Source organism: Hippoglossus stenolepis, chromosome 1 (genome assembly GCF_022539355.2).
Source record: "Hippoglossus stenolepis isolate QCI-W04-F060 chromosome 1, HSTE1.2, whole genome shotgun sequence".
Lineage (NCBI taxonomy): Eukaryota > Metazoa > Chordata > Actinopteri > Pleuronectiformes > Pleuronectidae > Hippoglossus > Hippoglossus stenolepis.
This window is the reverse complement of record NC_061483.1, coordinates 15,722,674-15,735,147: the sequence shown is the minus strand read 5'-3', so window position 1 is coordinate 15,735,147 and position 12,474 is coordinate 15,722,674. Positions and strand designations below refer to the sequence as shown.

At 42.2% G+C, this 12,474-nt stretch overlaps 1 protein-coding gene across 1 annotated transcript; it reads right to left on the bottom strand.

Annotated features, from left to right (window-relative positions):
* Window positions 1-79: 79 nt before the first annotated feature.
* LOC118107235 (aspartate aminotransferase, mitochondrial) lies at window positions 80-10,881 on the bottom strand. Its single transcript, XM_035155629.2, has 10 exons — window positions 10,722-10,881; window positions 7,068-7,224; window positions 4,704-4,832; window positions 4,555-4,614; window positions 4,324-4,482; window positions 3,198-3,302; window positions 2,872-3,022; window positions 2,372-2,537; window positions 2,048-2,198; window positions 80-1,279 (listed from the first exon to the last, which is right to left on the bottom strand). Exons 1-10 carry the CDS (start codon window positions 10,802-10,804, stop codon window positions 1,157-1,159), a joined length of 1,284 nt encoding a protein of 427 aa, XP_035011520.1. The 5' UTR covers window positions 10,805-10,881; the 3' UTR covers window positions 80-1,156.
* Between the last annotated feature and the right edge of the window lie 1,593 nt (window positions 10,882-12,474).

Here is a 12,474-nt window from a genome sequence, read left to right as displayed (position 1 = left end):
GGAGAGGAGTGTGAAATGCTGGTTAACTGATGACATTAGGGAAAACAAGGACAACACAAACCCACATTAGAACAGATGATTACTCTATAATAATTTATTGTTTGTTCAATAAGGTACATGACTGATGATCCATTATTGTTTCATGACAGAATGCAAAACATGGAGGCAAAGTGCCAGACGTTTCAGACTTATGAGTAGAGTTGGGTGAGAGCACACATTCTTAAATGCCACCTGTGCCATCAGTCTTGATGACGAACAGATTCACTCACTGCCACGTCTCAGTGAATGAGCTGGGAGTGCAAACGTGTTGATGAAGAACTTTGGTGGAAGTTATTGATCACTTCTTTGTACCGAGTTGAACTCTGTAGGCTTGTGGACTCGTTTCAGGGACTGACCGGGAGACTGCTGCCCTGCAGGTTTAGTGGAAACGTACTGAATATAAGGGAGATTGACGGGCACATTCCAAACAGAGATAATAAGGAGACTAAATTACCAGATGATTGATTAGTTCAGGTGAACTACCACAGATTAGTCTGAATAGTGAATAGATTACCCGATTGACAAATGCCTGTAAAGTCTAATGATAAAAACAAAATGTGTCAGCCTAATCTTTGAAACTCAAACAGTGCTTTGCTGCTTATAAAGTGCTACAACTTAACCGTTCAAATTAAGAAAGGAAAAATAACTCTCGTATTTCAAGTGGCTTCCGAAAAGTGAGGGAGATCTCGCCTTGCATGTAAAACTAATGCACAGCCTAGCATGACCCCAGTGTGAGTCTCCTGATGTTTTCTAGTGTGCCCAGAGCAGATACAGAGCACATTTAGGACACTAATGCACAGCCAACAGTTGATTCCACATGACAAATACACACAGATGAGACATCAGTTCAATCAGTGAGAGGGAGATTTCTTTTTTTTTTCTTTAGAATTTGGCAGGGTTCAGTTAAATTAAAAAAATTTAAAAAAAGAGGAAAAAAGCAGCAGCTGCTGAACAGGGACAAAGTTGAACTCAGGATGAAATCCAATCAAGAAAAAGTGTAAGTAAATATTGAGCTCTTTTCTAACGGCGGAATGGAGCAGACAGAGAATAAGTAGCACATGGCGCTCCTCATTCACACCGCTGCTTTGATTTTGTAGGTCTTCTAGAATGATCCGCTCTACTTGGTAACCGCGTGGATCCCCTCCGCCAGGTAGCCCACGTTTCCAGAGGTCACGCCCGCCATGGAGATTCTGCCGTCCTTAGTCATGTACACGGAAAACTCCTTTGTCAAGCGCTCAACCTGTGGGAAAACACATTGACACAACACATTCACGCGTCAGTACTTTCATGTTTTAAAGGGTCCTCAGCAGCAAACCAGCCCAGTGTAACCCTAAGTCCATCAGATGGTAGTTGTTGACAAAATCAAAGAACAGACAGAGAAAGATTTCTGGATTTATTAGTAGGACACTGACAACAAAGTAAAGAGTGTTTCTTTCTATCATAACCTTTTAGGACATTCAAACCATACTGGTAACTATGTTTTTGCCTGTTCAAAATATGCCTGTCAGTGCAGGTCACTGTTAATAGAACATAACCTGATAGGAGTAATGTGTTATCCTACTAATAAATCCAGAAGGTCCGTGATTCTGTCTCTATTTTTTTCTGTCTGGCATTTTTACTTTCTCTTTGGTACAGGTGCTTCTTCTGTAAACTGTAAAATGTTCTCAGCACTCTTTCATCTTAAAGGAATAGTTTAACACCGAAGGACAGTTTGATGAGAAGATAGATATCATTCTCATGTCCACAGTAAATAGATCACACATCGTATGTTGTTTGTTTAGTTTTCACAAAAATGACTCTCAGTTTCTTGGCTTTAAGCAGTTTGTAAAACTGCCAGTAGAAACTCAGACTATGTCTGCTGTATGGCATCATTTGATACAGTTGGTTTAATTTCAGAATTGATTTTAATGAGGAACATATTTTTCTGTCATCCTCGACTATCAGCAGTGAAAACCAATGATTGTGTGTGTGTGTGTGTGTGTGTGTGTGTGTGTGCGCGCGCGTGTACCTGTTCGGGTTTGAGGCCTGTGAAGCAGAACATCCCGATCTGGTCGATGACGTGCTGCCAGTTGTGAGAGGAGCCCTCCTTCTTCAGTCCGGCCGCCAGCTTTTCTCTCATCTTAATGATGCGGTTAGCCATACCGTGGACCTCCTCCAGCCTGGGAGGAATAACAAAACGATAAAAAAGATCAAGAATTCCATTTTGGAATAAATCTTAACTGGTTTGATGCATATGAAAGATGGAGACTTGAACCTGAAGGTAATGTACAGTTCATATTTATTCATATTTATTTATATATATGTATGTATGTATAGATCAATTGGGACGTACCACAGAGTGTTCAGGTCTGGTGTGTTGAGAATGGTTGAAGCAATTCTGGCACCGTTCATTGGTGGGTTGGAGTAAATGGGTCTGATGAGGATTTTAAGCTGAGACTCGACTCTCTTCGCCTCCTCAGCATCGTTACACACGACAGTGAAGCCTCCCACACGCTCACCTGTGAAAATCAACACGCACCATATGACAGTTAAACAGTGATTTACAGTGCTAGCTGACCAGCTAAGAAAGTAACTACATTATCTCACATTTTAGTACGAATACATGTTGTGCTTTGAAAGTCTGATTGATTTTTTGAATAAGTATGCTTTGCCATCATTGTTTTACCACTAGGTGCTGACAAAACACAAGCTTGACTTCACCCAGTCAGTCACAAGGTAGATTTTTCATTCTCTGGTCATGAATTCCGTCACTGCCAGTCACATAAAAATATTTACGCACATGTCTCAATGATAATTCAATAAAAATACCTGATCATCTGGACACTGACTCACCATAAAGTCCCATGTTCTTTGCGAAGGACTGGGACAGCACGATGTTGTGGCCCTCCTCAATGAAGTGGCGCACAGCCCAGGCATCACGATCAATGTCTCCACTGGCAAAGCCCTGATAGGCCATGTCGAAGAACACGAGCAGATTCTTTTGCTGTGAGGTGAGAAGGAAAGGGGAAGGACGCAGGAAAGAGACAACCAGTTAATAATGTTTAACGACTGGACACAAGGACAGTTCTCAACAACAGTGGAAGAACTTGATTGTAATATAAATGGAGAATGTGTATTGACGTCATTCTGAGAACTTTTTTGAGGTGACGTGTGCGCACCTTCACAACGCTAGCGATCTCCTTCCACTGCTCCATCTTGGGGTCCACACCGGTGGGGTTGTGGGCACAAGCGTGCAACAAGATCACACTCTTGTCGGGCATTTTCTGTGATAAAACAGAAGGTTTTGGAGAGTCAACAATCAATATCATGTAGAGCACAGACTGTGTTTGAGGACAATGTTTTCACTGCAGCCAGATATATAAACGATTACATTATACGACAGAAACTTTTGGTCGGATCAGTCAGTTTAGCACTGCATCCCCTGAACGTTGTGCATGCGTTGGTGACTGACTGACAATACACCATTGGTGGGCCAGCCAAGTTTTAGGAGTTGGCTACTGCACTTTTGAAATGAATTGGTGTCCAAAATCATTTTATAGGACCTCTTTTCAAAAAAGCAACTTGAAGAGAGTCATCAGTTCTGCCCTGAGAGCGAGACGTTCACCTCAGAGAGATGGAGCAGCAGTTTATTACCCAGACGGCACTTTTCACAGCTGCTTTCACACATGCAGTGTAAACCTGAAGTGTTCGAGAGTCTGTCCAGAGGAGCTGACTGATGGAATTCAAATGTCCATATCAGCGGAAATGGACATTAAATGGATTTGACCCTCTCAGATCCCTGGTACAAAGTGTGTGAAGTGTCTGACTGAGCTGATGTGCAAACAGATAAAACCGGCTGATACCAGGCATAATGTAAATACGATGCAATGACGTAATGAATACGTTATTTGACTTACTGAGGTTCCGCAATAGTTTTAAACTACGTCCTCAATTTTCATATTGATCATACACAGTCTAGCCATATACTCAATTTTGACCACAATGTACATTCTTTTTTAAATGAAAGTCAAAATGATTAAAAAAGGGCTTCCTAGCAACCAAAAACTCAGTTCCTAATTAAACTGAAAGCTGACCACTGATAAAATACTTTGTGATAATTTTTTGAGGGAAATCCCGATTTCAGAGCATGAAAAGATGCCACAATAGACTTGTTGATCAAAATGTTCTAAAAGGATCATGCTGTCAGATAAACCTGAGGGGATAATTATCAGAAAACAATATTTGTAATAAAATTTGCAAATGTTTCTTCACACATTTCCCTAGAGTTCATCATTAATGTCTTACAGAAATGTCCTCCAGAGCTCCTTTGAAGTCGAAGCCACATGTGGCGGGGTCGTAGTATCGGTAGGCCTTGAGCTGCATGCCAGCGTCTCTGAAAATGGGTGTGTGGTTTCCCCAGGAGGGCTTGGGCAGGTACACGTCACGTACTCCGTGGAATCGAGACTGTGACAAGGGAAAAACATGGTGAGATAATCTTACCTAAAATATTTGTTCCCAAAAACAAGAGGAGCTTACCAAAAAGTTGGCTCCAATGCGCAGAGATCCAGTTCCTGAGATGGTTTGAACAGTGATGTTCTGTTGGGAGAAGAGATCTGGACTTTACATCCCTCGGATCTGATTTGAAGTGTATTCAGTTTTTGGGAATATTCAACAGTCAAACTCACCCTGCCGCTCTTCATGACCTCATTATCAGCACCAAAGGCCAGTTGGGCACAGGCCTTGGTGAAATCCCCCAGACCACCGATAGGAAGGTACTCCTTATCCAGCTGTTTAGCTGCAATAATACCTTCTGCCTAGAAGAAAGTGGGAAAATAAAAAGTTATAAAACACTACAGTAATTTCCTTTACTGTTAATCTGCAGTTTGTACACAAAACATCTATACTTTTAGTTAAAGGGGACATAGCATGCCCATTTTACCACAAGTTGATATGGTTCCTTGGGTCTTAATGAAATGTCTGTAACATACTTTGGTCAAAATACCACAAGGATCATTTAAAACTGCACTCTTTTATTCTGTATAAAATGTGCCCTCCACAGAGCCTAATTCGTTTTGACTGCCTGTTCCTTAAATGCTAATGAGCCAGCTCCCCCTCCCCTCCCCCATGATTTTAAACTATATAAATTACATATTTTATATATGATATAAATTATCAAATATGCATCCCATACTTTGTATTCCCCTTGTTGTCCTGGAGTTTTAATTTTCCCAATCACATAATTGTATCGTCCCCTCTGCCCATCCACTACAAGCACACAACAGACAGAGAGAGAAAGAGAGGTGGGGGCTATGAAGACCTCATTTACCCCAACTCGACATTCAACGGGTACAACAACAAGGAGAAAGCAGAATCGCTGGCTGACCTTATATGTACAGTCTATGGGGCTGACCTAGCGGAGAAATGTATCGCCCTGTGAACAGCCAGGCGGCTGCGTGCTGGAGAACGGCGCTGCGCTGCCCCCGCAGCGGCACTTCCGTCCGGTGAACAAGGTAACTACTGTAACCGGCGTAACTACTGTACCCGGCGGAACTACTGTAACCCGGCGGAATACTGTAACCCGGCATACAGTAGAGTTTAGATTATGAAGTTTCCACACAGCTGGCAGTGTGGGAAGACCGCAGCGAGGCAGCGAGCACGTTTTCGCCGCCGCAGCCGCCTGGTTGTTCACACGGGACGGATTTCTCCGCTGGTCAGCCCCATAGACTGTACATAAGCATATAAGGTCAGCCCGCGATTCTGCTTTCTCCGCTTGTTGCTGTACCCGTTGAATGTCGGGTTCGGGGTTACAGTAGCGCTGAACACTGCGGAAGTCCTCCACACTGCTGGCTGTGTGGCGCCGACACAAAATTCCAGCTCACGCACGGGAGAGCGAGCGTCGCCTCCGAGCAGCTGCTGCAGCCTCCAGTCCCAACGATCCAGACACATGTGAGTGAACGCGGGCTGGAATGCTCGCCCCGCAGGGAACAGCCCAAGCTGCGCGCTTGGGAACGGCGCTGGCACAGCCGCAGCCTCCGTGTAACCGGAAGTAACGAGTGTGGGGACGGTACGGAACGGGGTGGGCCATGACCATGTAGGAGACTTCCAGTGTATTGTTACGACACAATACCCAGGAAGCGGAATCGAAGTCGCCAAGTATGACGTTGACTTAGAGGAACTATAACAAAACGCGAAAGTGTTTTTTCCCAGAGTTTTTGGGCTGGTAGACATGCTGGATACCCACATTAACTCAGAAGCACTAACAAAGTGGAATTTGCATTTGTGTTCAACTCTGTACAAACGCATTTACACTTCCTCATGGTGACAAGGCAGAAATTCTCCTAATTACTAACACGTGTCTCACTCCCAAATACATGGAATGCTAACATGTTCAGAAATGCTGATTTTACACGGAGCTGCAGAAGCTGGGCTCAGGATGACAAAGCAAGAATGAACCAATGAGAGAGAACCTGAGCAGCAAAAACATTCTGACCCTCTAACACCCGGTGAAAATATAAACTATTAATCTCTCTTATGGAATTTTCGGAGAGACTCAGTCTCCTCTCTTTGAGACGTAGTGCAGCTGTCTGTCGTGTTTGGGTAAGTGCAGGAGCCATGGCCAAGGTCAAAGGACAGGGCTGCTTCTCTCCCTAGACACCACACATATGAAACTGCGTAGTCAGGTAATACTGTCTCCAGAACTAGAAAATACATTTACTTGTTTGGAACTAGCAAACCAATAGTCTAAATGACCTGTAGGGGTTTAAAGTGTGACCACAGGAGATCAGACTTCTGAATATGAGAGGACATCATGCACAGTTGTTGTATTGATGGAATCTGAATTTCTCCTTTGCCAAGCTTAAATAAATATTTCAGCATAAGATATCAAAGGACTCCTGAACACTTTCTTCACTGATGAGTTGACCATTGATCAGCAGGTTTTCCACAACAATCTCCCTTAGTGACCCCTCTGTGTGTGTACGCCTGCGTGTGTGAGAGAGAGACATGAAAAAGCACACAAATATTCAAGGAGGGCTTGGCAGCAGTTCTACCTTGCGCACACAGCTGAGCACAAAGGGCTTTCCCTGGTCGTCCCTGTATGCTCCCACTCCCAGGTTCATTTTCTTGGGGTTGGTGTCTTTCTTGAAGGCCTCGGACACCCCCAGGATGGGATCGGGGGGGCCCATCTGCACTCCAGTCCACCATGAGCTGAAAGACACCAGAGCAGGAGGAGAATAATGATGCGGATGGGACAACAAACACTGACGAAGGTCAAGAGTTCACTGATAAGAGTTCATCTGAGCACATTGCACTGAAAAACAGCCATTACCCCCACAAACAGAAAAAGGACTGCGTCCTCACAAGGTCATGAACCGTGCTGCTTCTACACCGGACACACTAACGTTATAACTGTATTAGCCGTGCTCCTGTGACATGCTGTTGGCCTAATGCTCGAGATTAACGCACTCATGTGACCTGAGGATACTACACTAACGTAAATCTCGTGAACGACACATGCTCAGTGAGTACAAGTTTCATGAAACAAACATTATAATCCATTCTGAAGGTCCAGAGTCCAAAATCAAGCGTAGCAGTTAATCTGGATCTAAAACACACACTGGTCCCTACAGAGTTTGGAGCAGGATACTTGATATTGAACAAATTTGACTATCATTTAAGAAAATATAATTATGAACAAACAAACAGATTATATTCAACCTTAAGCTTTTAGCAATATCTGCATTTTTTAAACTGTCAGTTATCTGGGCTGCGACTGCTTGTTTATTTTCAGCACATAAGGTTTAATAATGTTTATCTACTGTTACAACAACTGAGTAATCGCATGATTTTCTAATTGTGTCAGGTACAACTTTAGAAAAAACTGAAAATGATCACAGAAAAATAAACAGTACAACTAATAAATAAGCCAAGTAGAATGGTACTCAGTTGAGTGCATACCTTCACGAAGACACAACAGTTCCCTTATGTAACCACATTCATAATCACTACATTCCGATTTTTATATTTTTATCCCGTCAAATTGCACACACTCATAAATATCAGTCCCCTAAATATGTCAGATTTATTTCAATTAATTATTCTCTGAGAAATCAAAGAAAAGGTTGGAGAAAAAAAACCCTATCTTGCAATGTTAAAGAAAGTAAAAAAAAAAGTGTAATCCTGGATATGCCCCCTGATCTGGACCTTGTTTTTTGCGTAATGTTGCCTACAAACAAATAAACCAACAAACAAACAGACAGGTGTGAAAACATAACCTCCTTGGGGATGCTAATAAACCCAAACACTGCATCAGAATATAGTCTGAATTATACATTTATTTCCATATCATACATATATATCTATCATAAATCCTCGTATTTAAAAACATAAACCACGTACAACTAGATGTGAGTGGAGAGGAGATGGATGAGGGGGAAAAAAACCTAGCATGAGGGACATCAGCTCAAAGCTGTTTCTTAGTATGAGGATGACTCAAACACTAACTGGCTTCTCTGTGCACGATGTGTACACCACTATGACCAGTATTGAGTTGAATGTTAATCTGTGGATATCTGTCTTGCGATATCTACAAAATGATTCCCACATTTATCTCCACAAACATGCATAAAGCAAAACACTGTTGCATTATGGTAAATAAAGCTGAAACTATTAGCATTTTAAATCAGACTGCAAATTAAAAGCTAAAAATAAACTAGTAACATTACTAGACTCGTCTTGTGTGTTAAAGGCCTTAACGTCTTTGCACTGTTGACTGTTTTGTTGTAGGATATTTGGCTGCTATGTCATAATGGCTTGCTACTAATATAATAATTGCCATTTAGCTGTAACCTTTGACACTTAACATTAATACATTAAATACATTCTGTCACACATCTGCTTGGTAAAGGCGAATTGTTACATATTGCGACCTTTACTGCACTGCTGCTCACACATCGTCTCAGGTTTCCTCTACTCCGTAAACCCTATAACGTTTGCAGCTAAATTTAGGTCTTCAAAAAGGGCAAGAGTCTCCGATGTGAGGCCGAGTTTAGTCGTGCAAGTGTTCACTTAAATACAATGGAGCGTTTGATCCTGTGATACTATACAGGCTGTAAACTCAGTAGCAGCAGCATTTTACAGTGCAATACAGCAGCAATAAGAAAACGCAGATAAAAAGCACACTGTTGAAGTTTATAATGTCCAGACTGTGTCAGAGGTGTACTTTTAAGGCTGTAGTTTGTGGTCTTAAGGTGTTTGTGGTCTTAAGGTGTTGTTATCACAACTCCAAGTATGTGATTCTGTCATATACTTTTGAAGTTTAAGATTAGATCAGATTGCCTTATTTTCAATGCATATACATATATTGCAGTATTGTGCACTACGTAGTATTGTGCAACTGATCATCCCAGCAACAGAAATACAACATGCAGGAGAACATCTGGGTGGAAGTGGTCGCATCATACCTGCAGGGTGCATGTACACAGAACCTTTGAACATCTGAGCTTCAGCGTTTATATAAACATCACAGCGACTGACAGTTATCAGGGATCGATAGACCAAAGGCTTTAGAGGTGAGTTACAGGTCAGGACTGCAGAGTTTACAATACCGTTCATTCAGATCTAACTGTTTCTTAGTCTGGCTACAGGTGTTTGGGGGGAAAACCCTATTGTGTTTCATTTTAGTCTTGGGAACCAGATCGAGGTGTTTGAACATGAGGAGACAAGTCAGAGGCAGAAACTGTGGAACACACCCTGTCAGACAGAAATGTGATCTGACTACAAATCGAAACCAAGCGTTGGACTGGAAACAGGAGCTGAGGAGAGATCAGGTACCCAGACGTCAGATGACGCTGGGTCTTACTCTAACGGAAGCTACGTGTCATCAGTGTAACGCAGATGGACGCGCAGCATCAGACTTAAAGTGGTTTGTCCTCCAAACGGATCCAGAAAGGACACAGGCGCCTGCCTCAGCTTCACTGCGAGATATGAGCCAATCAGCGATCGAAGGCGGAACACGTCAACCAATCAGCTCTCACAACTTGCCCGACTACGACAAGTCGCTTAGCTCAAACAGTACGTGGGCTGAGGAAACTGAACCAATTGCGATCGCTTAAATGCGACTACAAAGTTTATCCTTAAAGCCAAACACAGGGACATAAAACAAATCCCAACACACGACACAAGGTTAAATAATGAATTATTTTTAACGTACAAGATCCACCCGAGCTGCTCTGTTCTCCTGTGCTGCTGCTGCTGCTGCTAAACAGGAACTTGTGATACATCCCAACGTGACTTTCACGAGGAGCTTCGCTGTTAGCATCGCTGAGTTAGCATCTAAAGTCAGATTAACACCTCAGAGAGGAAGTGTGGAGCAACAGGCTCTGACCCGAGGAGCGTGACACATTCCTGCAGCTGATCTCCCATGTACCTGGGCCCGGGTTAACGGTTTGACCCCTGTCTTAAGCTAACCAGCTAACAAGTAGCCACACAGCGCTGTACGGGGTAACGACGCTTCACCGTGAAATCTAAAGGCTAAGAACAGAGCAATTAACGTGAGAATACGCGTGTGTGTGTTTGTGTGTGTGCTGCTCCTGGTGAAGCTAGCTGCGGGGGTGACGTTACAGCTCGCGGCAGAGCAAGCCCAGATGACGGGGTTCCGAACGTGTCCGTGTCCGCTGGGTGCGAGTGGTGCCTCCGCTGTTTACCTGTTGCGGGCGGACAGGGCTCCCAGGGACGGAGAGACGTTCCCCAGACAGTAGATCACCTTGTGGGACTTGAGAAGGGCCATCGCTGCGCTGCGGAGTCGAGCCTGGAAGGATGTGGACGGACGTGAAGGGCAGCGAGCAGCGGAGCGACGCGCAGGTGCGTGATGACGACAGAGCAGCACACGAGACAGCGCAGTGACGTCAGTGGGGAAATGATGTGGAATAAATAACTTGTTCTTTGAGCTATTTCTGTGTCGTATTCGTTAAGATTGTCATTCAGTTTTGTTTCAATTTTTAGAATATTGTTTTTCAGTTCATTGCGTTATTCATTTACTTTATTGAATTTCTGCCATCTATGATTTTGTTTGTCATCCGCTCTCTTGTGATGTGTTGTGTACTGGTTTGTCAGATAGTACATTTAAATCTAATCATCTTTTTAAGGAGGATTAATGTGAATATTGTATTTCCTTTCTTTTTATCTGATTGTTGTTTTAATTTATTATCTGTCTTCTGCTTTAGTTGTCTTGGTCGTAACTTTTCGTTTTCAACAAAGTAAGAAAAAACAATGATGTGCTCTAAAGCAAATCAATACTATATCATCTATTTGATTCTTCCTCCTGCAAAAATCACATATTGAAGAAAAAAATTATTCCCCCTGTTTTTAAATATGAAACAAAACAAATATAGAAAATACAAAATATAGAATGTAAAGGATAACAGAGAGAAACAAATCAGAATATGGAAATATTTGAATGTACATTTATAAATTGAAGGGAAGGGCTGGGAGTTTACATCTGGACACATTCATGCACCTGTGACTGACAATGTATGACAGACAATATTTAATGCTTTTGTACTCTGAGAAAATAAATGTCCCTGCAGTGACTATTATAGAGCACACTCGATTGAGTCTAAACCTTGATAAGAAACATAAGTTAACATAATACAAATGTGTGAAATCATTTTATTATATGTGTGTGTTTTCCATCAGTCCCCCCCTGGAGAAAATACAAACACAGAACTGCTTGGGCAGCACTCTATATAAAGAGACAAAAGTGCAACTGTTTTACCATCTGTGATTAAAGTGTAAAATCTGATGTAAGGTTTACTGTTCCTTTAACAACAGTGATGTTGGAGAAATTACCTTTTGAATATGTGTATGATAACTTTATATTTTCAGGTTGCCACCCAACAGATGAGGCCTTGTTTTTACTTATAATTATTGTATATGCTGCAAGAACCCTGACCTTTGAATAAAACATCTTTAGAATAATACGCCATTTAAGTTTTAAAATGATTTACAGGGTTTTGAACAGCAAGTCAAACATTATTCTTAGTTTGTAGAGATGTTTATCGTCATCCTCTGCTGGATGTTTACTGTCCAAGCGTTGAAATCATCAACACAACCTTTATGGTTATGGTCTCAAATAATACATATTTCCTGCAGCAGCATTCCGCAGTAACTCAATTTGTCCACTTGAGGACAGTGTAATACAAAAGACATTGCATCATTTTTTTTCCAGCAGCAGCTATTTGCGTGTTTATCTGCTGGTGAATTTATCCAGGTCATTGTAGAAGCTTTTCTAGTCACGGTACTGACTGTCCAATTTAGCAACATGTCCAACAGGACATCTCAGGTCATATTTAACAGATCAGAGTGTCTGTGAACAAGTTGATTTTTACAGATCACTGAAAATTGAATGCTAATTGGTACCTGCCCAATTGCACACAAAAAAGACTGTATTGTTTTTGA

Coding starts and splice junctions, on each gene's coding strand:
- LOC118107235 (XM_035155629.2), bottom strand. CDS start 10,804: ATGGCCCTTCTCAAGTCCCACAAGGTGATCTACTGTCTGGGGAACGTC. Junction 7,225..10,721: donor GCCCTGTCCGCCCGCAACAG/GTAAACAGCGGA, acceptor GGTGTCTTTCAG/CTCATGGTGGACTGGAGTGC. Junction 2,199..2,371: donor CCAGACCTGAACACTCTGTG/GTACGTCCCAAT, acceptor TATTCCTCCCAG/GCTGGAGGAGGTCCACGGTA.